This window comes from Excalfactoria chinensis, chromosome 3 (assembly GCF_039878825.1).
Source record: "Excalfactoria chinensis isolate bCotChi1 chromosome 3, bCotChi1.hap2, whole genome shotgun sequence".
In the NCBI taxonomy this organism is placed as follows: domain Eukaryota; kingdom Metazoa; phylum Chordata; class Aves; order Galliformes; family Phasianidae; genus Excalfactoria; species Excalfactoria chinensis.
The window spans coordinates 77,716,992-77,742,169 of NC_092827.1; the positions used below are offsets into that span (position 1 = coordinate 77,716,992).

At 40.9% G+C, this 25,178-nt stretch overlaps 1 protein-coding gene across 1 annotated transcript; it reads right to left on the minus strand.

Annotated features, from left to right (window-relative positions):
* Positions 1-965: 965 nt before the first annotated feature.
* KCNK17 (potassium two pore domain channel subfamily K member 17) lies at positions 966-23,186 on the minus strand. Its single transcript, XM_072332240.1, has 5 exons — positions 22,946-23,186; positions 13,374-13,488; positions 6,659-6,825; positions 5,951-6,119; positions 966-2,884 (listed from the first exon to the last, which is right to left on the minus strand). The coding sequence occupies exons 1-5, from the start codon at positions 23,153-23,155 to the stop codon at positions 2,589-2,591; spliced, it is 957 nt and encodes a 318-aa protein (XP_072188341.1). The 5' UTR covers positions 23,156-23,186; the 3' UTR covers positions 966-2,588.
* Positions 23,187-25,178: the final 1,992 nt, after the last annotated feature.

Consider the following 25,178-nt stretch of genomic DNA (forward strand, 5'->3'; position numbering starts at 1 on the left):
AATGACAACATGCAAATGGGCCATCAGAGAACTCAGGCAGGGTGGTATTTGGCCAATTTATGTCATATTTTTAGGTGGTCTAGGACACAAGCAGGCAGCTTGCAGCTCTGGAAGATCAATTAGCAGTTCAGATAAGCCTCCTCCTACTAGGTATGCTGTATCTGGGAGGAGTACTCTCTCTCGTGGGGAAGCTGTTGGGCAATAGATCAGCACAGCTGAGGAAGGAAGTGAATCAGTAAGGTTTGCTGGTACCTTGAATCACTTTGAGACCTAGCCACATGCTTACATTTGTTAATGAACCAGGGTTCATACAGTGGAAGCACTAAGATCTATGAAGAATGTGTGTTTTTTCCTTTTTCAGGACTACTGAAGTTCCTCCTCCTTCCAGCTCTCAGAAGCAAAATTAGCTGTCCTAAGGCATGCAGCTGTTTATACTTCAGTATGTATGGGGTGCCCAAGTCTCTAGAGAACTTAGGAACACCTCACTCATGAGCTACAAACACACCATAGTTATGAAATATGTAATTAATATAATAGATATTCAAACTGAATAGAGGAAACCCTTTTCAAGCTAAGTCTTCTTATGCAAAGGCAGAGTTGGTTAAAATCCCCAGAGCTATGACATTTCAAATGAAACCTTAAACAGATTTAAGCACAGCCATTCTCATCCTTGACAACAGAAACTCCTGGACATCTGGCTTTTATGATACTACAATATTTGCTGAGTTTTGCACCTGGAAGGTGATGCAAAAGAATATCACAATTTATGTTGTAGAATTCTGATTTGCTTAGGTTTTAAAACTGTACTTTAGCCTTACTATGGGCTAGCCCATTATGAACATTAGTGAAAACTAAATTGTACATCCAACAGTGAAAATATACAAAACAAAACATAGGAGAACAAACATACGAGAACATAAAAGTTTGTGCAGAAGACTGTTAAGGAATTTTCCAATACTAAAAATAAATAAAATAATCAGTTTTATTTATTATGCATCAATTTCCAAACTACAACTTGATATTTCCACTAACTCCCTTTCTTACTTTTGCTGACTATTGAAAAAGTACTTGAGAGAACATTTATCACTACAGAGTTGGCAAAAACTTGATGACAAAAAGGCTGACAGTCTTAATTTGATTGTGCAGATTTTTTTCTCGCTTTTTCTTTCATAACCAATTCCACAACATACTAAAGCACAGACCAGCCTATTTGGGAGACTGTTTTTTTCATGATATGTCTTCAGGAAGACCAAAATTTTCCCTCACTGCATTGCTGGCAGCCCAGGTATGTATATTCCTAATTCATGGGCATCATGCTCCAACAGCTTATGCTTTCTGCTCACTTTCTTCTGTCTGTGTGAAGATCTAGGACCAATGCAGATGCTTAGGCTCACCCAAGTGCTTTCTTCTGGCTTACTCCTATGTTCAAGTCTTCCAAGTTAGTTGCGCTATTTGCTCTAGGGTGCAAATACCACAACAGGAATAAGAACACAATATGGATATTGCTATATAAATAGCAACAGAAGTTAGATTCTGTTGGGCCTTTTTAAATGGCACATTTTTTCAAAAGATTTTAGAGAACTTACAGTATTTTTTTTTAAATTTTCAGTTCATGATTGACAGATGTGCCAAATGATCAGGTTTTGCTTTACAGATCAAACTGCAGTTGGGCTTATAAAAAGACTCAGACAAGCAAATACAGTATTCATCTATGCCATGTGAAGCTCATGATAACAGCATCGCTCCTGATCATTGTTGAAGGCACTCAAGTTTGTTGATTAAAGCAGTTCTTGCCTCTAGTCTTCCTTTTCCAGCTTCCATAATGTGAAAAAGAAAAAAAAGCATCCAAACGAACAGTTGCATTTAGGTGACATCTAGTCTACATGATACTTAGCAAAGGATGACCCTGCATAAGTTTTGGAACCAAAAAAAAAAAAACAAAACTGCCTACTATCTTTTTTAATGTTAGTGGACCTCTGATGTAGAAGTTTCCTTAACAAAACCAAACATTCAATTTCTATTAGGCACCTCTACAATTCCTGCCTCATTGCTATTCACATACAAATGATCAGACAGCAGAAATACATTACCACCTTTGGCAAGCACAAACACACACAGGTGATGGAGCTCATTTGTAGTCACTGCCAGCTTGTTTAAAGGACTATTTTTCCACTGAGCCTTTTGGCAACATAAAAAATCCTGTATTAAATTATGCTTCTTGTTTCAGTTGTGGCATTTGCAAAATACCATATATACAGTTGGAGGCTACATAAACTATTTGCAACGAATAAAACAGTGGGCAGTGCTGGATGCAGATGTCAAAGTTTACCTCATTCTAAGGTACAATGGGAACATAGGTATTATCTTTGAAAACCTACTTTTGGTTGGTCAAGAGCCTTCTTGGTAATACTTGGTGGTGCTAAAATGAGATATTTTGCTGCCATTTTTGATTCAGAATAGAAGCATTTCATACTCAACAAGCAGGTTTGCATCCCAGTGTGAATGTCAGGGCAGCTCCATTTCCACATTTCTAAGCAGTGATCTCTTGCGTATTGGAATGTGAGAGACACCAAAGGTATGTTTCTCCTCTAAAGTGCTTCCATAGAAGCTGTGTGGGTGTGACATCCACCTGGTCCTCCTACTTTTATGTCTTTGTCATTGCAGCTCTCCACGTTGCAAAGTCCTGTCATGCTCTTTTTGCCGTCATCCATTACGTCTTCTGACAACTCTATGCTCTTCCTGTCACACTGACAGAAGTCACTGGAGCTCTCCAGTAAGTTGATGCAACATTTGATAATTAGTGCAAGCCAGGCCATCCCAAAGAGGATCCAAAGAGAGACTACATTCTTGTACCAGCTTGGATAGGTGCGGTCTGGGTTCATCCCTACAAAAGAAACATCACAAACATTTCGACATGGAGTGAAGACTGCCTCGAAGAAGGCATTTCATGTAAAGCAAAGAGAAAGGAGATAAATATGATCTAATATTGCAATTCCTACTTAGGTAGGACTAAGAACTATTAAGAATCATGAAAAACTAAACCCTAAAACAAAGCTGTAAGTTAAACTGTTCATGTTTGAGTACAGATTCTTTTTTTTTCCTCATGCATCACTCAGCTTTACAATATTATATTACAATGTAAGAGGGTTTTCCTGTAAGCAGAGGCTGGCAGAAGTGAGGGGAAGGGGCATAAAGCAGCCCCAAAACTTCTAGCTACAGCCAAGCCTTAGAATCATAGAATGGCATAGGTTGGAAGTGACGTTAAGATCATCCAGTTCCAACTCCCTGCCATGGGCAGGGCTGCCACCCACCAGACCAGGCTGCCCAAGGCTCCATTGAACCTGGCTTTGAATAACCCAAGAGAAAGGACATACACAACCCCTCCAGGCAGCCTGTTTCACCACCTTCTTAGTAATGAATTTCTTCCTAACATCTAAACTAAATCTTCTCTCTTTTAGTTTAAAGTCATTCCCCCTTGTCCTGTCACTATCTGATTGTAAAAAAATAGGCTCCACCTCCTGCTTGTAAGCTCCCTTTAAAAACATCTTTATACTGTTATCTGTTCATGTTGTCTGACTGCTCAGTTAAATAGTCAGTGATCCCTTTGCAGCAGAGCTACATTTTTGTTTGTATTCCCCACTGTGTTTAGTGCGAAGAAGCTTCTATGGGCTAAGATGGTGTCTATAACAATAGTAAAAACAATAATACAGGCAAAATAAAGAAATGAGCTTAGTCTTATGAAGTGATTGGGCTGTATTCATAGATCACATAGAGCAGGCTGGGATATGATTAAGAGAGTTACAGGATACAGACCAGCTGCAGCAGTCTCTGCATGGACTCTTCTCTACTGCTTCTCAGGTCTCATTATTTATTTTCCTTACTGTAAAAATGTTTGCAAGGGAATACCTGCAGCATAACAGATACTACAGAGCACATGATTTTCTAGGTACAGGGTGTGAGGATGTAAGATATATGACACTGTGCCTCTGTAAGCCTGAAACTCACACCCTGTAACCGAGTCCCAGTGAAACTTACACATAGGATTAGGTTGATAAGGGACATCCACAGAGGTAGGTATTTAGGTGTTGGTCATCTGTAACCAGTTGTATGTACTAATTATATGTTGTCATTGCCTGCAAAGACTGGTGAGTCCCAAACAGTTCAAGGACCACAGCTAGAGACTAAAAGATTATGGAAGTAGTAACTGGTTAGTGGAGCTACATTGCATCCATTGATTGTGTATTATCATGTAGTTTATAATATGTAATATTTAATTTTAATTTTATTTTATTTTCAATATAATGGGACTGCAAGGCATTATCACCAGTATCTGAAAAAAACCAAAACCAACCACCTATGTTGTAACTGCTCTTTGGGCTGGCTTACTACAACAAAGTGAACATGTGTCCTAGAGAGTATTATACTCAAACTGCAAACAAGCACCTTTCATCAATTCCAGGTTCAAAAGGTATAAAATTTGTTACCTTCTAAATAATAAATGAAAATAAGAGAAAATAACTATTTGAGTCTTCCTAGAAGACTATCTGATATATGTAGTCCTGGAGAGGAGAAGTTGAAAAGCAGTTTAGGACCTACACAGTAAAATGATTCTAATAGAAGGGCTTACTGAATGTAAATTACTAGATTTCAGAGTCAGTAGGAGAAGCAACATCAATATTACTACATAGTGTATTCTATAGCCAGTTTTATAACTTCAAATCAAAGTGCCATTGTCTGACTTATATTTTACCAAAGACAGAGCAGCTGTGTCAAAAGGGGATGATGGGCATTACTCCTAACATGTGATACTCCCCAAATTGTACCTGATCCAGAACAGTGCCAGGGATCACACTAACTGGGGAGACCGTGTGACAGTCACAGAATAAAGCATGAACAAATGCCCTGGCTTCACTTAGTTTTATATCGAGTCATAAGCAACAAACACAAGACTGTAAGGCCAGAATTGTCTGCTCTTTACATACCACAGGTCACTGACACATATTCACCTATTCCGATATGAACCAATGTATTTATGGTAGTACATAGGTACCACATAGGTGAAGGCATGTCTGGAAGAGAGAGAGTGTACTAAAGAGGAGCTTCAAAATCAATCACAAACAGAGTGAAATTTGCTGCAGCAGAGTTCAGAAACACCTAAAGAATGTTGAAGTGGCTAGCTTTTGTTAAGCTCCATTTGGATGCCCTTGCCCAAGCTATCTTCATTCAAGCTATTTTAAGTATGCCTAGATAATCTCTAGTCAGGACTTCGATGCATTGTAGACCAGTCCTATGCTAACCATCTTTAAGTTGTTCAAGCATCAAGCAAGCACTACAAAGAGATGAAAATAAAGAATCATTATTAAGATGTTTTAGTCTATCTTTTAGGTATTCAAGGGTGCATGTGTTTCTACAAACAATTTATTGTTAATGTCTTTATCAAAAAGTTGTGTCCCGTGTTTCAGCAAATCCATCAGGCATAGGTCCAAACCCATTTCCTCCGACAAAATAGTTTGGCAACTAAAAGTAGATGGTGCTTGATGCCTGATAGTCTACGCCTAAGTGACCAATGCTGCTTCTAGGAAGTTTATTTGGGGTTTCAAGTGAGGAATGCTCATTGTTAATGGCAATGCAGAGTAGCATCTTTATAACTAAACATTGATAGTGCAATGGTGCGCACCAAGTGCATTGTCAGCAACTGCTATGATTAAAAACAGCACTCCAGTCTACTGTGCCACTCACTCAACAGAGATGACTGCTTTGTTCTTCCACACGTGGCATTCCTATCTCAGAAATAGCATCTTTTCCAATCTATCCAACACCTACTACAACAGATTTGTCATCACACCTGTGGATTGCTGGTGATGTAAGACTGCCAAGGTGAGAAACTGATATGCTGCATTTTCAGCTTTGATGTTGAATAGGCAGAAGAAATTATATTTGAACTACTCACCAATCACATAATCTCCAAATCCTATTGTGCTGAGAGTAATGAAGGAATAGTAGAAACTCTCTTCATAAGTCCATCCTTCTTTGTTAGAGAACAACAAGGGAGGTAGCAGGAGGAACAATAACAACCCTGTTACTAGTGCACAGGACTTCATCAGCAGAGCAGCTTTTATCTAGTAAAATGAAACAACACAAAGGCTTGTAGGAAAGGTGTCATGGGAAGTAAAGCTCATTTTCTCGTTGAAGTTGATATCAAGCTCCTTAAGAACACATACATTCACAGCATTCCACTAAAATAAACAGTGTGGCTCTCTCAGTCAACACAAATTGGTCATCCTTTTCTTGAGTCCAAAAATCATGCCATTTTAGAGCTTATTTCACAAATGCTCCCATTTAACTTAAATAAGTAATTCCAACCATGACTGATAAGAAAACTAGCTATCCTAGGACTGCTAATGGCTCTAAGGTTCTGGCAATTCTCTTGCTGGAAGGAAGCCATTAATCACAAAAGTTCCATCAACTAATAAATGACCTTATCTAACACCTCCTAGGGCTGTCATAACCAAATTTATTCATTTCCCGTTATTCCTGAGCATTATTGCATTTTTGGCCAAGAAGGTATGTCCTTGTTAGTCAGAGGATCCAAAATACCAGACAGTGTTCCTTCTTTCCCCAAACTTAAGGGTGTGGTATGCCCAGACCCACTGCTTACCTTCCAGTGAAACATCTCCTCTAGGTGATGGGCACTACGCTGAACTCCCAACAACATCAGCTGCCCAATTTCATTCAGGAGGACAAGGTTTAGGGGGATCCCAAAGAGGGCGAAAAAGATGCAAAAAATTCGACCAGCCACAGTGCTGGGGCTTAGGTTCCCATAGCCTGGATAGGGAGGAATCAGGGGTTAAAACTGAAACATTCTTCTTGCTTGCTCCCCTCCTCTAGAAGAGTAATCCTCTATCTCCTACTAAAGTTAGAGCAGGCTACTGTTCCAAAAGGATTTTTTTGTTGTTGTTTTTATAAATAACAGTAAACTACATCTATTGTTTGTCATATCCTATTGTAGGTTGGAAAATAACATTTCTTTCCCTGCCAACTTTACTTAGTTCCTTTCCCATTTACCAGTGAATTTCCTCTTCCCTACCCACTGCCCTGGCTAGGATTTGACGTAAATGCAAAACATCCGTTTAGTTCAGTTTTTGTAATCATTACTGGCACCAGGTTCACTGGCAAATGATCCTGTATAGCTGTCAGAAGGTCTGTGAATCAAAACAATAGCGTTTTAGTAATGTTATCTTTGTCCCCCTGGACTAGCAGACTTATCACTGCCTCCTACCCTATACTCCTGTGCCACAAGCATCAAATACTCCTTACTGTCAAGTTGTTTGCCACAACTCAGTAAGTTTTAAAAAATTATTTTTAGCCCAAGTAAAATTCTTCAATTTCAAACATAAAGAAGAAAGAAACATGTGAAGCACGTTTGAAAGTTTGCCCACTCCCTTCCCCACCCCCCCCCCTTTCTTTCTTAAAAGCATCAATTGGTCTAAAAAGACGCCATGGGCACAAAGATCCACTGTTGGCAACATGGGGGCCCCATTCTTTTACTAATCTCTACCCCACACTGACTGCAGTAAATCACCAACCAGCTACATAGAATGACACGCTATCATGAACAGATGACATTATGCACCAAGCTCTGTGCTGACAAAACCTCTCACTATGGATGATTCCACAAACAGTTAATTACACACATACACTGGAAAAACAAAACCAAACTAGAAAAGAAGTCTGGCAGTGAACTGCATTACAGCACATATTTTCACCTCCTTCCTACCTCCACAAATTCTATTCCCCCCTCCCCCCACATCTAATACTTTTAGGTTTGAACAATTTATGAGACCCTGGTTTTAATGTACATGTTAACACATAAGGCATCTATCTCCAAAGCAATGTCTCCAATTGTCTGTGCCTGGGAAGGTACAGAGCCCCTGGGAAAGAATGGGATGCTGTTATATAAATAAGGATTGTTTTGAAATACAGTCAAACAAAGGGGCTAAATTAAGACTATAGAAAAGCTTCAACTCCAGTACTGTGCACTTCACTTATGAGCAATTCTATAAGCTTAAACACTTTTCCCTTCTACTATACATAACTACTGAGTCACTTCTGAGGGCTTTTGCCATTTCTAGACTGCCAGGTGTGATAAATGATAGACATGCAGGCAAATAAATCTGTTAGATGTTACCATGTAAGTGAATTTGAGCAATGTGTGTGATTTGTGTCATAATGACTATGCCACATCTCAATGGATTGGTTCCAATTTTTCCTCTTTCATGCTATTTAAGGTGATTTTCAGATGCATCCAGAGCCAGGGTACGGAGCTGGGATACATTTGCTGCAAGGCTGAGTCTGAATACATGCCACATACACTATGGCCAGACATTCCACAGGTTCAGTTTCTTTCCCTTCTGTATCAACTTAACAAAGGCTATGCAAAGGCTTGGACAGGTTTTTGTTGGTGGTGGTTTTTTTTTTAATAATCACAGCTTTCCAGGCTATCTAATCTCTCCAGTGCAGTGCCAGTCATGTTTCTCAGTGAAGCACGGCCACCTTCAGGATTTTAGAGATCCCACACTGCACTGCTGAATGGACAGCATCTCAAGTTAAGCTGTACATTTCATTTAATTTAGAACAGCACATTTGGTGATATACAAAGGTCCAATATGTATTGAGAAGTCTAGCACAAGACCAGACCTGCTTTGCATATGCTTTACCTAGCACCCTTGGGCTCGCTGTCACAGCAGCTCAGCAACCACATCAGACAGCTCCTTTAAGACCCTAGGATGAATGTCATCCAGCCCTGTGGACTTGTACACATTCAGTTTCATAAGGGGAATCTGAGGACTTGTTAAGAGGAGGGTATTGAGGTGTGATCAATAGAGAATTAGCAAAAATCTCTCTCCACTCACATGACAGTATCCCAACGACAGCACCCTCAGTTTGGCAAATGCAACTGCTACTTCCTGCTACTGACAATGAGTGGCTTGTTTGGACCCAGCTCTCACTGCTCAGCCATAAAATAGTATCTTAAGCAAAAAGCTTTTGGAATGGGAGGGGGGGTGGGAGGTGGGGGGGTGGGCAGGAAGGGAAAGAAGAGAGTGAAAGCATCCTCTGTGAGTTGAAAGACATCTGCAAATTCACCAAATTTCGGTTGAGGGAAAATACAGAAATACATTTTCATAAAAACCGCCAGTGGAAGAGTCACTGCTTCAGCCAGTAACTTATAACAGCTGCTTGAGCATTCAAATGGTCTTTTCTTTTTGAGAGAGATTCTGGAGCATCATAATCCCAAAGTTAAAAGATGTTCTTGTGGGGGAACAAGGAAGGGCTCTTAGCCTCACCTGTTGACAGCATTCTGCTTTGGATACTCAAATACTCAGAAAAGCCTGGGAGCCAGGTATCTTGCCTTACAACAAATGCCTGATCCACAGGCCTGCTGGGCAGTCCAGTGAGGGATGCCACTGCTATAGTTACACTACTTTGTGTTACACATTTAATTACTCTGGGAAAGAAGTTTCAATTTGGCAGTTAGGGAGATCTCCAGACACAGAAAGAAACTTCACGCTGCTCTACTACAGTGAGTGCTCAAACCAATGAGCTCTTGGCAAGAAGTACACTGCCAGCTCCTCCTCTAACACTTCTCTGAAGACATAAACTTTTCCTCATGCTTCTTAGAAGTAACTTGAATATTTTCCTTCAGGATAAATGAAAGCTTTATTCATGACAAATTCATATGTTGCATTGAGGATAAAAATAAGATTATTTAAATTCAGTGCAGGTAGAGAAGATGGCAGTGGTGGCCTAGAATCTCAAGAACTGCATCTAATATGGAGAACACGTCATATAGATTCTGGTATTTATGGTTATGGGGAAGATACTTGGACTGTGAGAGAAAAATATTCTACCTTCTTTAAAGCAAGCACAAACCTCAATCCCAAGTCCTTTCCCTTCCACCTAACAACAGCAACAACAGCAACAAGAAAAATCTCACCACCCTGTGGTGTTTAACTTTAATCTTGTACCCCGCTCTGAACTTGCTTTGACCTCTGTGTCCTGGAAGTCCAAGCTAACTGAGAAGAGTGCAAACAAAGGATAAGGATGTTTGAGAGTTAAAACCAACAGAAAATTATCTCCTCTTTCCCTAATCACTTTCAGCTCTACTCAAGATTATTCTTCAGGATAAAGAGAAAAATCTCCTACAGAAAATGAGATAATATACAGTACTTGGGATGACATAACACATAAATACAGCAATGAAGGAGGCAATGAAGAATATCAGAACAGTGAGGAGAGGGAATTGACAGAAGGCCAGGGCTGTCAATCCCACGTGATGAAAATTACAATCATAAAATGGCTTAAGTTGCAGGAGGCCTTAAATGTTATCTAGTTCCAACTCCCTGTCATGGGCAGAGTTGCCAGTTAATAGCAGTTCTATTCAATTTATGAGATTGACCTATAATTACCCAAAATTAGGAGCCTTTCTTTAAACAACAACTTTTGGTACATACATCTCTTCTTTGAACCTTCAGAATTAAGAGTACCAAGCATGTTCAGCCAGCAAGTAACAATCTTATATTTTTTTCTAAGCAAAATGTATAGGCAGCTTTTAATCACTGCTGGAAATAGATGAGACTGATTTAAGTGGATCAAGGGGACAGCATAGAAGAGACTGCATTATGAGTGATAAGGGTATCAACTGTGTCAGTGAGGAAAGCAGCTGATGTCCCCCAGCCAGCATGAATTGGGATGAAACTAATAACATCCCTTCCCATAGCTGAGAGAGAGTTCTGGTGAGGACTTCATAGAAACACACCAAGCCTTCTGAAAGGGGCGAAGAACTTGAAACAGAACCAAGAGCTGATAGAAGAGAAAGAGCATCTCAAGGCAAAGGGAATAAGGTAAAAGATAATGGCTTTGGCAGTGCTGTTCAGTAAGTTTAAGGAAAAGAAACAAACAAACCAAAAAACAGATGATGTAAAAACCTCAAAGACATTACATTGCATAAGAGGCCAGCAAGAAAGAACAGCTTCATCTGCAAAGGGAAAGTACAGAAAATAAGCTGCCTAAAAATAAAACCAAAACACCAACCAACCCAAACTTGCAGCAGCTTGAATACATGGAATAGAACCTCCCAAATTTTCTACCAGTCTCTACTCTGCCTCCCTAAGATTTTTAAAATCTCTTTTCTCCATTACCATTTTAGCTTTATTCTTTCTGAAGCCATTTGCCAGAAAGCATTGGTAAGACAGTTGCTGGAACTGCTACCCATTGAGTCTGCAGAGGTGAACCTGCTTTCAGTGGTTCCATACCTGGAGCATGGGAGAAGCTCATCCTTGCCACATATAGCCTAAAAGCCTCATCACAGTCTTCCCAAAACAAACAAACAAAAAACAATAAAACTACAAACTTTCTCCACTGTGCTATTTCTACCATAGCTGTGCCTTCCATATGGAGCTTCCTCCTGAGCATCATTCCTTTGAATTTCACTAAGTCCTTTGGGAGGGACAGTTACTTTATCTAGGCAACCATGCTCAGGTCAATGAGGCTGCACTAGTGACTGCCTCAAAAACTTGCATGCGCAAAGGAGATGCCTGAGGTGAAGCTCTGGGGGGCTTTATTTTTCACTTCTACAACATACCATCACCTACAGTGTTAATGTACTAACCTGTTGCCAATCAACAGCCTAAACAACTAAATCCAAGGCCTAGCAGTTTCAAGTTTTTTTTTTTTTTTTTTTTTTTTGTAGAGGTGACTTGATCAATCACACAGTCATTAGCAAGTCCCCTAAAAACACAGCTTTACATCAGTAAAATATAAGCAGGTATTTAGTCTAGATCCCTGCCAACATCTCAAAAATACCCTTGCATATGAACATGACAAATTTGATTCTCCTGGACTGTGCTTAACTTAAATTGGTCGTGATAAAACATAGCAATTCTTACAGTTTAGAAATGAATCGGGATTAAGGATTGAGCAAAGCACTGTACCAGAGGCTGAAATGAAGTGCCCGGGCTCCGCACGGGAAAGCCACAGCCCGTGCAGCCTCGTTTGGCGACGCACCACTGCCATCATCTGGTGTAGCCCGTACCTGGTGGTAAGGCATCATACAGAACAAAACACGTGCAAAAGAGCAGATCGCAGAATGACAGGATCGTGGGGGTTGGAAGGGACCTACGGATCATCAAGTTCCATCCCCCTGCGAAAGCAGGCTCCCTACAGCAGATCGCACAGGAAAGCATCAAGGACAGGAGTTAGTTCAGAGGAATTTTAAGCGAAGAAAAAACAAAAACCACCCATGACCTTCTCTGTCTCAGCTCTTGCTTTGAGGCTTAACGTTCTGAAATCAACGCACCTTCAAGAACTGCCAGAGAAAATTCAAAATAAAGCTCCACCTGGGTGCACGAAGAAAATTCCAAATCTAAAATGCACTTAAAACTGAAGAGAGCTGACAGGTGTGATGTAACTCGAGAGAGATCCATGAAGTTTTGTTTGTTCTTCTAACATATGCTGAATGACCCTCCCCACACCACATTCTCTTCCCCCACGGTTTATATAATATTGAGTTACGTAGTGAGAAAAGATGTCAGGACAAGTTATTAATGGTTTGGGGGGACTGGGGATATGCACTGACAATAACTGATAGTATCTGCATTAAGTTATGCTGTGCATAAATCCATTTTATTGTTTGCATTCTCTTCCCTCCCACTTCCATCGTGGCTTTGCATTACTCATTTGCTGGAACTTAACTGCACTGTTTCATTTATCCAACTGTGGGACTTTAACCCAAACATGCAGGCTCCCATCCAATGCAAGTAGAATAAAAGCTTTTCAAAATATTTCTCTCTCTCTTTGTGACAAGATAAGCTCATTTCAATGCACAATTCACCTTGTACCTCTCAGACAGAACTAGGCTGAAGATGAGAAAGTGTAAGAAAAGAGGGTGTGGAGTCTTCCTCCTAATGAAGACCTGCAGGAGCTGCCTGGGAATGCCCTTGGGCAGCCTGCTCTGTGCATCCCTGCTTGAGTGGGGGCTGAGCTGGGTGACCTTCCAAGGTCCCCACCATTCTGAGATATAAGGAGTATAGATACTGCAGAACCTTGAAGCAATACTACTTTGCAACCAAAAACACTGAGGAACTTAGTAGAGGTATGTACTGAGTTAATTATTCTTGCATCTAGATGGAGATTGTCATTACGCTGGCACTGACAAAGTATTTATTGTTTCTTGGAATAGGTTCTTATGTACTTACCCATTGAGAAGCTACTTAGTGCTATGATACAGACACAAAGTCCCCCAGAGCTGAACAGTGTCTAATAGTAGTTGCCTCTCTCCCATCAATAAGGACACTCAATCGGCACGGGACTCTTACCAATGGTTGTTATTGCAGAGATGGAGAAGAAGAAAGACCCACTGAAGTCCCACCTGCCCAGGCTGGTGGTGTTTCCCTGGATGGTTACACCACTCTTGTAGGCTTCAATGATACCCTGCAAAGAGACAATAACATTAAATCCCATCAATTCCCTTATGGCAACTTCATGTGACCGGCATTTCTAGTGCTGGCTTTTAAAGTCACAAACTACAACTACTTTGGACCATAACATTTCCCTTTTAGTAGAGGTTATCCTGTGCCTCAGAGACCAAGGAACTGAGAGGTCAGGAAGCCAAAAAACAGTGTACTGATTGTAAGAAAAAACCATCTACAGAAGAGCAGGAAGTTGCACGTGGTAGATCATACAGGTAATTGGGAAAGAGACTAGAGGGCAAGACATGCCTGCAGAAAGCCCAGTCAGAGCATTATTGATTGCCCTAAAGCATATTCATAGGAAAGCAAGTTGCTTCCAGATCAAATGGGATGTTCTGATAGCAGAATCCCCAGAGCTGTAAAAAACATATGATGTGTGACATAGAAACAATATAAAATCATCAGTCTACTAGTTTTAGACAACTTGTCCCTACCACAGGGCTTTAAGTATGAATAAATTAGATTTAGACTGGAGTAGCATGATGCCCAATTTTGTTAGTCCGCCTGGGAAAGACTCAAATTCCAGTATGGTGAAATATATGGAATTAAGGTAAAACAAGGTATCAGTCGTTTTAGCAGAGCCCAGATCTAATTATACTTTCTCATGCCAATTAAGTCAAAGATATTCAACAGAGTTGTGATGAAAACAATATTAGTCACAGCATGTATACTAAGCATTTCACACCCACTGACCAAGAAAATCCTTGAAAGATGATAATCCTTGAATGCAAAGCATAGTCAAGAGTAGATACAATTCATCAATTCTGAGGAAGACATGCAGACTTTCAATAACACTATCCCTGTGCCATCTATAAAACTGCTGATAAAGCCTCCATCAATTGATAATAAAAGAAATCACTCTCAGGTTAGATTTGCGTCAGTCACTGGCTTTACAAAGTTTTAAGTTTATGCACTCAACAAGAAAACCAGTGTCTCTAGCATGCAAAGCACAGCAGCTTTGTTTTTTACTGGCAAAGGCATACTAAACTATAAGTGATTTCTGAAATTATACATGGCTATGAATTAAGAGCAGTTTACAGAGACCCTATCAGTATCCTTACATGGACCATTATCTCTTTCTCTGCAGTTACCAGTTCTCACACTAAAAGCAAGGAACAGCTCCAAGATCACAGGTGATTACAGCTGTTTGGTTTCTTGATCCCAAATCACAGAGAACTTAAGTGATGCAGTGATGTGAAATCAAGCATTTAATGCCTTGGTTTCTGTAGCTTGCCACTTCCTGTGATATGACGTCTCACAAGAACATTCATTTCTGTTTTCTACCTTCTGTGAGAAGAAACTTCTGTCCATTTAGGCCAGTTTGGCAACAGTTTCTTACTGACCTCTCTAGTTCTTAAGCTTAAGGCTTTAAAAACCTTGACATCGTGTAATGGTGTCAGTTGCTGACTTTATATCAGTAGGAGATCAGGTAGGAGAACAGAAAATGCGCTGCATGCATAGGGGTTTTTCTGTGTGTGCTTGAGTTTATTATAAAAATTTATCTGAGAGCAGGACGTGGTATTCCAGCAGCTATATGCTGGAATATGCGTCTTCAAGACAAAATATGTAGGACTGCTGAGATCACAAGCTACACAAGGAAAATGAAAGAGAATAACAGGCCTTTTATCTTCAAATTTACATCTTAGTTTCATGGGTAGAGGGTGCATGTGGGGAGAAAACAACACATTTCTTACCCTTTGGACTCCAATGTCTCTTGATGTATTTGAAGAATTATTTTATATATTTGGGGGCCACGTTTCCTGACTGCAGTGTTTTGTAAGGAGGAAACATCTCCAGGTCGTTGTGTTAACTTCCCCTGAGGTGATGCTGTTACCAGGAAACAAAGAGCTTAAGAGGACAGAGCTTAAGAGGCTGTAGTCAGGCTGAAGTGCTTGCACCGAATAGCACCACGTTCCCACACTCATCTCAATAGGAAGTTAACGCAACAACACACTCACTGACAAAGAGCAAGCAATGAGCCTGCGGCTTCTGGGATTGAGGCACTTCACATATTTACAGGAGGTCTTCAAGACTGCCTTCAGCTGTAAGCATCTGACTACATCTTTTGTCTTTCCCTGTTAGATCTTGCTATTAAACACCCAGATAACATGATTAGCTGTGAGGATCACAGCGCTTGTCACAGTCTGATATGGGGATGTCTGAATACTCACGCAAATCAAACCCACTTGAATAAACTGCCACTTCTGGCAGAAACCTTGTTCATCACTCTTTATAAAGAAAGAGCTACTGATGTGGCCCTGAAAGTAGAGGATTCTTAGAAGGTGGAAACAAGAATACAGACTTATAATACCCAGAATCAACTTCAGAAGCACAGCAACAATGATCAAAAATTATTATTTTTTTTTTTAAAGTAAACAACAACAAAAAAAAGGGAAGTTCTGGTGGGTGGGTTCAAAACTTATTCAAGAACAGAAACATATACATAAGGTCATGTCAGCTTGGTTCCTTTAGTGTGGCTTTGAGAACTACAGACATTTTTCACTTTGATTAACATTGGGAGGAAAGAACCCTAAGCGTTTTCTGTTTTCTCTTGATTAGGTTAATAACCTGTTGTGTCTTCTGAGACCTGATGCATTCCAAGTTACAGTCCCAAACCCAGTTTTTCGAAAGTGGATATCTGTCTGATCTAACACATCAGGTAACACCACCAGCTGCTCAACCACAGTCCTGAACTTGCTCTTTTGGGAACTTGAAATGCCACATGTCTAATTCAGAAGTACAAGAAGGAAGCAGCAGGTGGTTAAAATAGGGAAAAAAGAATAACCCTGCCAGAACTCAGTTCTGCTTCGGTTTCTACTGGCAGAAAAGCTAAATAATAGGAATTTTACTTCCCTGTACTTATTTTCTCCTCTAAAATAATCATAATAATTGATGAGTCACAGAGATTACTGCAAATATTCAGCTTACAATGCACGTAACATTTTGAGCCTTCTATAGAAGTCTCCATGGAGCTAGTTGCTGTAGGATCTTTAAATTAGGATCTTCTAGATTAGTAGGACTTCATGAGTCAGTGAAATTCATTTGGAAGCTGCCAAATTTTCTCATCAGTGAGGCTGTTCTCTTTCTTGACAGTGCCATGCAAAGCCCAAATCCATCATGAAATCTTATCATAGTTGATGGTTAGGAAAAATATCACGACTTCCACTCACAGTAGTCCATTTAAACGCAGGTGTCTGCCTCACTAGCTCTGTGATAAAACATGGCTCAGAACACATTCAGCCTCCAGCCTCCTGCTTGGTTTCACTCAGCTCTGAAGTTTTTCCTTACAAACATAATAAACTAATGCTTGCAAGTGCATGCTTTTTGTTAAATTGATCATTACATCCCACTGCAAATCAAAGCCCTTTTTTTTTTTTTTGTGTGTCCTTCTGCAGGGAATTCCTTCCTGTAACCAAGTTCACTAGGAACTCCATGAGGAAGCTACAGATTTCTACCACAAAGCAAACTTATTTTACAGTGCAATAACCTTTCCCTCTCTCTACTGTCAATTAGAATAATCATTGCTGGTTCTTCCTAAAGGAGTATCTCAATACAGCGTAGTGCTCCAGTTTCCTTATTGCACACAAATTAAAACAAAAACACTACTGCTGCCTGTCTGCCTTTTAGCCCTACTCAGCTCTGGGGCTCTGCTTCCACAAATGACTGACAGTGAATGTCTCACTCCACCTGTGAAACCACCTGTGAAACCACCCCACACAGCTTTGTCTCAACAAACCCAACACAGCTACAGTCATAGCAAAAATTAAACCATCTGCCTCACTTATGCTTCTAAAAGACCTCTTCTGCTTTTAAAGAAAAATAATGGAAGAAAGTATGGAATGAGATTACCTATTTAAATATCTCCAGAAAATTAACACACACAGTCTATAGAGTTCACTTCTCTTTTGATATGCCAGTGCTACATCTTTTTCTTCTCTTGAGAAATGTAGGTTTATTCTTTTTCCATTTGCTGTGGAGTCACTCTTACCTTCAGCTGTATCCTAACTCCCCCTAAACTCACACTGCATGCTGTGTTATCAGTTCTGGGCAACTCCCAGCTTTCTCAGCTAATGCACTTTTCTGTTCTATAATCTCATATCACAGGTTGGCCCCTCCACCACCAGCAGCAACTTACTGCTGCAGCTTGGCTCATGATCACTAACTGCTGCCAAAGGGAGAGACATTATTTACTCTGCCCTCCACCAACTGAAAACTTCATCCTTCAGCTCTGTGCCAAGTCACAACTGCAGGTGAACTTGGGTACAGCTTTCAGGAGAGGCATTTAAAACCAACAAGGAATGAATGTATGTGTATATGTAAACAGAGACACTGTCTTCCTTGTAATCTTTACTTTCTCTGGAAAACTATGTCTCTCATTCCTACACAGAAAAAAACAAAAACAAAAACACCAAACAAGCAGAAAGTTTAGAGCAAGAAAATAAAGTTAGTATAAATGACTAATTAGGTAGATTTGAACCTACCTGCCTCCATTATAATAAAAAAAGATATAAAGCAACACAGGGAAACACAGTGATAGGACAAGGGGAAATGGTTTCAAGCTTAAAGAAGGTAAAATTCAGTTGGATATAAGGAAAAAGTATTTTACAGTGAGGGTGGTGAGACATCAGAACAGGCTGCCCAGATAGGTAGTGATTACCCCATCTCTGGAGACACTAAAGTCAGGCTGGACAAAACTCTGAGCACTTGATGGAGCTGTAGGTGCCCCTGTTCACTGCAGGGTAGCTGGACTAGAGGGCTTTTAAAGGTCCCTTCCAACACTAAGGATTCTATGATTCTAACATGAAGCCACAGAAGATCAAGACCATTCCAAGCATATGTAACAAGAATTCCTGGCTTCTCCTGAGTCATGCTCTAATTATCTCTTATTTTAGGATAATAGAGAGACAAAACTTTTTTTCTGAAGGAGGGTACTGCAAAAAGAGTCAGGCGAATGACCCTTTCATAAACCAAGGTTCCAGCCACTGCAGTTGCCCTTGTGATTCTGAACTATGACATTTTGGCCAGAGTTCACAGCAAATGGGATACACTGTAAGAAATTTCACTCCCAAGCGTAGCTGAAGCTTGTGCATTCATATGAACCAGCTTCTCTAAGGAAGCATATGGCTCCTCAAAAACTGTACGAAACAGTGCAAACAGTTCCTCACCTTCACAGTCTACCAGTAAAGTAAAGAAGGTGTTCCCATGGCACCAAACTACCAGTCAGTGCAATAATGAAGTATAATCTCAAAATCTTTGTGCTCTGGAAATTTTATGTAATGTTTCTATATGAACACCCATCCACATTTCATAGAATTCTAGCTGCAATCAGAAGAAAACAATGTTAATCTTGGTCTCAGATTGTGAGGACAAAGGTCAGTTGACTTCAAAATAATTTAATAGAAGATTACGGATTACACCATTCCCAGGTATGAAGTCTAATTCCCTGTCCTTTCCCAGAGTGGAAGCTTACTTGAATACAGACTAAAAGAAGAGCTGGCACAAGATTCATTATGGATGGTGGATTTCAGAGTTTTCTTAACTTCACGTCTTTCAGATAACCTGAAATCTGATCAAATAATTACTCCCCCCAAACAAACAGCACAACAACAAAAATCCCAAAGAAACGCACACAGTTTTGCTCATGTAACTGGTGTTAGTTCCACTAAACAAAATGAGATTTAGCAGCAAAAGCGCTTTTACTGTTGCAGCTGAATCTGCACATTCTCTTGTTAACTGTTAATTAAAAAGAACCATGGGTATGTTAATTTCTCTCAGATATGGATCTGGGGGAAAGTGTGCAGGCTGTAACTCAAGTGTAATACATTTTGATAATATGTTAGGAAAAGCAATTATAGCTGATCAACTCTATTTCACCTGTGACACGTTGATGGATATTCTGACTGAAGTGGGTCGTATACAGATATCGCTGCTCCACAACACTAACAGCCAATACTGTTGCATTAAGTCTCTTAGCACCAACAGGGATCTCTGATGCTCACTGACTCCTTAACAGTCAACTACTGCTGCATCACCTGTGGGCAAGATGGCTTTAATAAACTGCATTTTCAGGGCTGTATTTCCAGACAGCTGGAAAGATTTCTGCAAGTTTAATGTCAGTGCAAGCCAAAGTATTGATGAGGCTCCTTCAGTCACGTGCAAACTACTACTCTTGTAGTCATTAACCTGGTGGCTCTAGCTGTTGACTCTGGAGATAACAGTATCTACACCAACCTATAGGCTTTTAGTTCATGGCCTGCCCTTTAGAATTAGGTCCCTTAGATCTTAGACCTTAAATCTTGCCAGATGAAAAATTATTTTTTTATTAAGCTCAGCTTCAATTTTCTCCTTCCCAGTTTATGTAAATGACAAGGTTTTAGTAACTTTTTACATTTACAATGATAGAAAGCATATAGAACAATATAATAAATACAGGAAACAGCTGTATTTAGTGATTGAATTATAGAAAAAAATGAAAAGATGGCATAAAAAGGACATCATGGTAACAACCCAACACAGAAGATGCGCACTGAAAGCCTGGCCATATGGACAATCTTCTAGCCAAAGAAATGCTGGAAAGCAGAGCAACTGTAGCTAAATCTGTAACCACTGACAAAAACACCAAGTTTGGAGGGCAGCTCAATGATGATGCGGTGATGGTGGGTGTGCAGTTGGACTGGATGATCTTAGAGGTCTTTTCCAATCAATGATTCAATTCTATGGCTCCAAGTGCATCAAGCTGGGTTGTGTGCCTCAGACCAACCCCATATACCTCAGCTCTAAAAGATGTGACCATAAAGAAAGTACCTACTTTGTGTGCAGCTTCACTCACCCGATACTTCTGGAAGGGTTCTCACATCTGGAGCCAACCTCACTTTTACCTGGACCATGACTCTTAGGTACTTCCCCTCTCCCAATGGAGTCCAGTTATCCCCAGTACACTAAGGAACAATATTCATCTGAAATCTGCCACATGGAACCTGTTTCCATTTTCTGCAAAGCTCAAGAGCTTCTTTTGATGTGACCTCACACTTTAAAGCAAAGATCATCATATCTGTAACAAGCCAAATACCGCCTACCCTATATGTTGCCTAGTAGCTCCTCAGGAGCTGTTTGCTTCTGATCTTGTTCTTGATGAACAAGCGTTCATACTACAGACTTCATTTAAGTGTCACAAAAGTGGCCAAGGGACAGACAGGTCAACAAACTCCAACTGGCTGTGCATCAGTTGCCTGTTACTCTGTTCTATCTCCAACTTTTCCTGTCTTTTGTTTTCCTAACTAGAAATTGCTTCTGACCCAGAAAGATGCGATCCATGGAAGTCACAGGACAAGAACCCACTGTCTTGCTCTCACTGTATGGTTTGGTTGCCTTCACCTTTCCTTCTACCCATCCTCATAGTGCATTCATCTGTAAGCACCTCAAAGCAGGAGCTCTTTGTCTATATAAGGGTCGGAAGAGTGGATCTCCAAATTGTGGATGGTAACTAGGAACTAAGTGACAAACAGGTTGTAAAATGGTATTTGCACATTGCTTTCACAAACTGGGATTTTATTCTATATTGGCTCCTATGCACTTTAAAGTAAACCTAGATTTCAGAATTATCCAGGAGGCTAAAAGAAAATTGCTTTGACATTACAGACAGTTCATCATTATTAAATTTTACTCAGCACTTTATGCTTCCACACTCTTTATATGCCTTCTATACTGACAAATAATTGTCAGTGTAGTTAGAATACCAGTTTTTTATTGGAAGAGGGTTAGCAATGACATTGCCTGTATTAAACTCCGTATTAAGCAATGCACTGCGCATACACAAAATCTCATTTTTTGAGCACACAAAGTAAATAAGCAATGCCACAAAGGAAATTAGAAAAGAATGCAGGAAAATAGGCAATCCCATGGATTATCTGTTTAAGATTAATCTCTCGCTGTGAAAGTTATTAAAACTAACACATGAAGCCATTCAAACAGGGTATAGTTTCTCAGAACATGTACAGATGCTAAAATAAAACCAAACTCCCTTTTATCATCCTCATCCAAATTGCTCAGGTCACAATTAAATACCAACTTGGCATGTTAATGCAATAGATCACCTAAAGGGATTCGCTGGTTCTCCTTCTCATGTGACTACCAGACTGGACCAAGAAGTAGTAAGGGTCATCCTGCAGGGAAACAGCCATAAGAACGCCATTAGAAGGACCTTGCTGCATATTCAGTTGGAACTGCCTTCACCCCACTGCCATCACCATGTTGCTATCATCCACCAAGGAAAGCCCCTGGCAGTCCCAGAGCAGGCCCATGCTTACTGCTCCATTTGCCAGCAATGAACTAAATTCAACTTCCAGCCACCTCTATGGAATGCCAGGCTGGTCTGCTATGATGTATTTATCATTTCCCTCTGACAAAGTATTTCAAAAGACTATTTACACCCTCCACTTGGGGCTGTACACAGCACACAATACAAACAATAGGAGTAGATACCATGGTAGCATTCAAGGGACCAACTTTATATAACATCTCCACTCTACTACTGACTGCTTGAGGGAATTTGCCACCCAGAAAGTCAAGGGATGAGGCATAAGTATCAGCACAGTTTTGTCTGCTGGGGCACCGGTGAAACTCCCAACAAAGTTATCTATTGGATGGCTTTCCATTATTTTTTGTTTCTCTCTGCTAAGAGGAGGATAGGGAAAAGTGTAAGTAGTTACATTTTAGGATTTAGGTCCTTTGAGCTTTGATGACCAGCCACGATGATTCCCACCACCAGCAAGCACTGCTTACACCCTCCCCTTCATCTTTTTCCCCACCAGCACCTATCTGAGGTAGACAGAGACCAGAATAAGCAGAACACAAGCAACCACCAGCACCTCCAAAATGGGAATGGTTTATATAAATGTTTAGCACCCTTTAATATAGAGAGCAGCAAACAAACAAACAAAACAAACCCAAAAAACAACAACAAAAAAAACCCACCTATCCCATTTTGTGCATTTTTGCATCATAAAACATAGCTACTTGAACTTGAGATTGCATTTAATCCACCTTTATGCACTGCAGCTGCCCTGCACATGTTTCTCAGAAGCTTTTTTAATGTGACTCAGGTGGCTCCTTATCGGGATTTTTCCATTTCCCTTAATTAAGGAACAGAAAATCAAAAAAACAAACAAACAACAAAAAAACCAAACTAATTATAACAACGAATTAAACATACCACGCCAAAGCCACAGGAATTCCTCACTTGTAAGATGCCAGAGGCTACGTACAATTCATACGTGATTAATTCAACAGCAACCCAGAACTCCCTGCCACTTACCCCACTTACCCACCTACAAACCAGCAAACGCCTCAACTCCTGAGAGGATAGCGGCGATGCGGAGAAGCCCACATACGAGCGGATGCTCGGGCAACCCAGAGCTCACCTGGATGAGCCTCTGCAGGGCGGGACCCTGCAGGCAGGTGTGGTTGGCGAGCAGCTCCCAGCGCTGCTGAAGGAGCCGCCGGGCCGCCCGTACCTCGGCTGGCCTTTCCAGTGCCTGCAGCACGCCGGCCCCCAGTCCCACGTAACATAGGTAAGCCAGCAGCAACACCGGCACACCCCAGCGCTTCCGCCGTCCCGCCGCCACCCCCATGACTGCCGCCGCCGTCGCTCGCGGGGCAGAAGAAGCCGGGGCGGAAGGAGGCAGAGCCCGGCCGGCCCCTCCCCGGCCCCCGCCCTCGCCTCTGCGCCGCACGGAGCCGCGAGGGATGCGGTTGCTTAGGTTCTGCTGCCGGTAGCTGAGCCGCTCCAGTACGGCCGGCTGTGGGTCTGCTGTCATCCTTCGGCATGGCTGCTGAGTCAGTTTTAAGGGCAGTAAATAGATGTTACCGATAACGACTCTCGTACAAGCCATTGGAAACGCACCGGTGTAGATCGGATGTAAAGGTGAACAGGAGAGGAAGAAACTTATGCAATAGTCCTTTCATTGCTTTCCTTTGAGCACCTTCATGTAGGTACTCCCCTGTTTGAGCCCTTATTTTCTTGTACAGGACATCAGTTCAGCCAGTCAGTTCTTGCACAGATAGTAACAACCAATCAAATTGTCTTGGGTGTACAGAAAGTTTATAACTTGCTTATTTTATTGCAGAAAATGTAATAAAATGGAACAAAACTGCTAAACTTCTGAGGAGGAAATTTCTCACACTGCTCCGTGATTTTATTGCCATGGTAGCGTTTCATGAAAACACAGAATTGTTTTGGTTGGAAAAGACCTCTAAAATCATCTTGCCCAGCCTTCAGCTCACCCCACCATGCCTGCTGACTGTGTCCCTCAGTGCCACATCCACACAGTTCTTGAACTCCTTCAGGGGTGGTGACTGCACCACCTCCCTGGGCAGCCTGTGCCAACACATCTCTGCTCTTTCTAAGAATAAGTTTTTCTTAATACCCAGTCTGAACCTCCTCAGCACAACTTAAGGTCATTGCCTCTTCTCCTGTCACTGTTTCCTAAGAAGCTGATCCCCACCTCACTACAACCTCCTTTCAGGCAGCTGTAGAGAGAGATAAGGTTTTCTCCTGAGCCTCCTCTTCTCTGGACTGAGCAATTCCAGGCAGTGCTCAAATGTATTGCAGCACTGGGACAGGTCTGCTAATGTGCTGATGTTTTCTGGGGGGCGTTTTGGGCTGTCTGTCATAAGCTCATGGTCTTTCTGACAAGATTCAAAATTGCACACATAAGGTGCTGTCAGAATAAGACTGGCAAAGTTTCACTGGTAAAACACTATGAAATATACCCATTCCTGCATAGGATATGTCATCAACACAGCCTAAAAACAAACAAACAAAAAACTGAAATTCTTGATGCTTAATTCTGCCTTTTCAGTGTTTTCGTTACTGAATGATGAATAAATTGAAAAAGAATAAAATAAAAATTCCCACAAATAGTACCCCAGAGAAAGAAAGATGTAAAGAAACTGAAAAGCAGAGATACAGTTTTCTTACATTCAAGATACAGAAATAGAGCTGCATTTTTACACTACAATTACAATCACGTTAAAATCAGTTTGTATAAAGCACATTAATACGTAGAACGTAACTGACTAATGCTTACACTCAAATAATGTAAAACAAATTACAGGCAAGGCTCAGGGTTTGCACCTATAGGATTGCATGAAAACCCAGGGCATGAGGTGTGCACTTGCTAGACGGAATTTGGGGCTAAGAAGAGATTAAAGTTCACAATATATCTTGGAAGAATCACATAATGTTTCAACAAAATGTTTGGTTAATTTTCATGAGTATTCTCAGGAATGTCACTCTGCAATTACTAAATGTATTGTGCAGGGTTCGCTCCAAAAGTAATGCCTCCTATTTTTTTTGTGTTGGTCCACAACATCAGAGGCAGATGTTGGTAATATGGCAGAAAAAGTCAAACCTTCCCACCAATATCCCATTACATGTTATTGCTGTGTGACAGATGGCAGCAGAGGTGCAGTCTGACACAATGGCATCTGACATGGAAGTGCATATGAAGCAAAGGTACAATGAATTCCTCACCAATTGTACACCCATTGGCATCTTCTGATGCTTGATGAACATTTCTGAAGACCAAACAGAGGATGTGAGTGTAGTGAGGCAGTGGGTGGTGCATTTCAGCAGTGGTTACCTCCATTGGC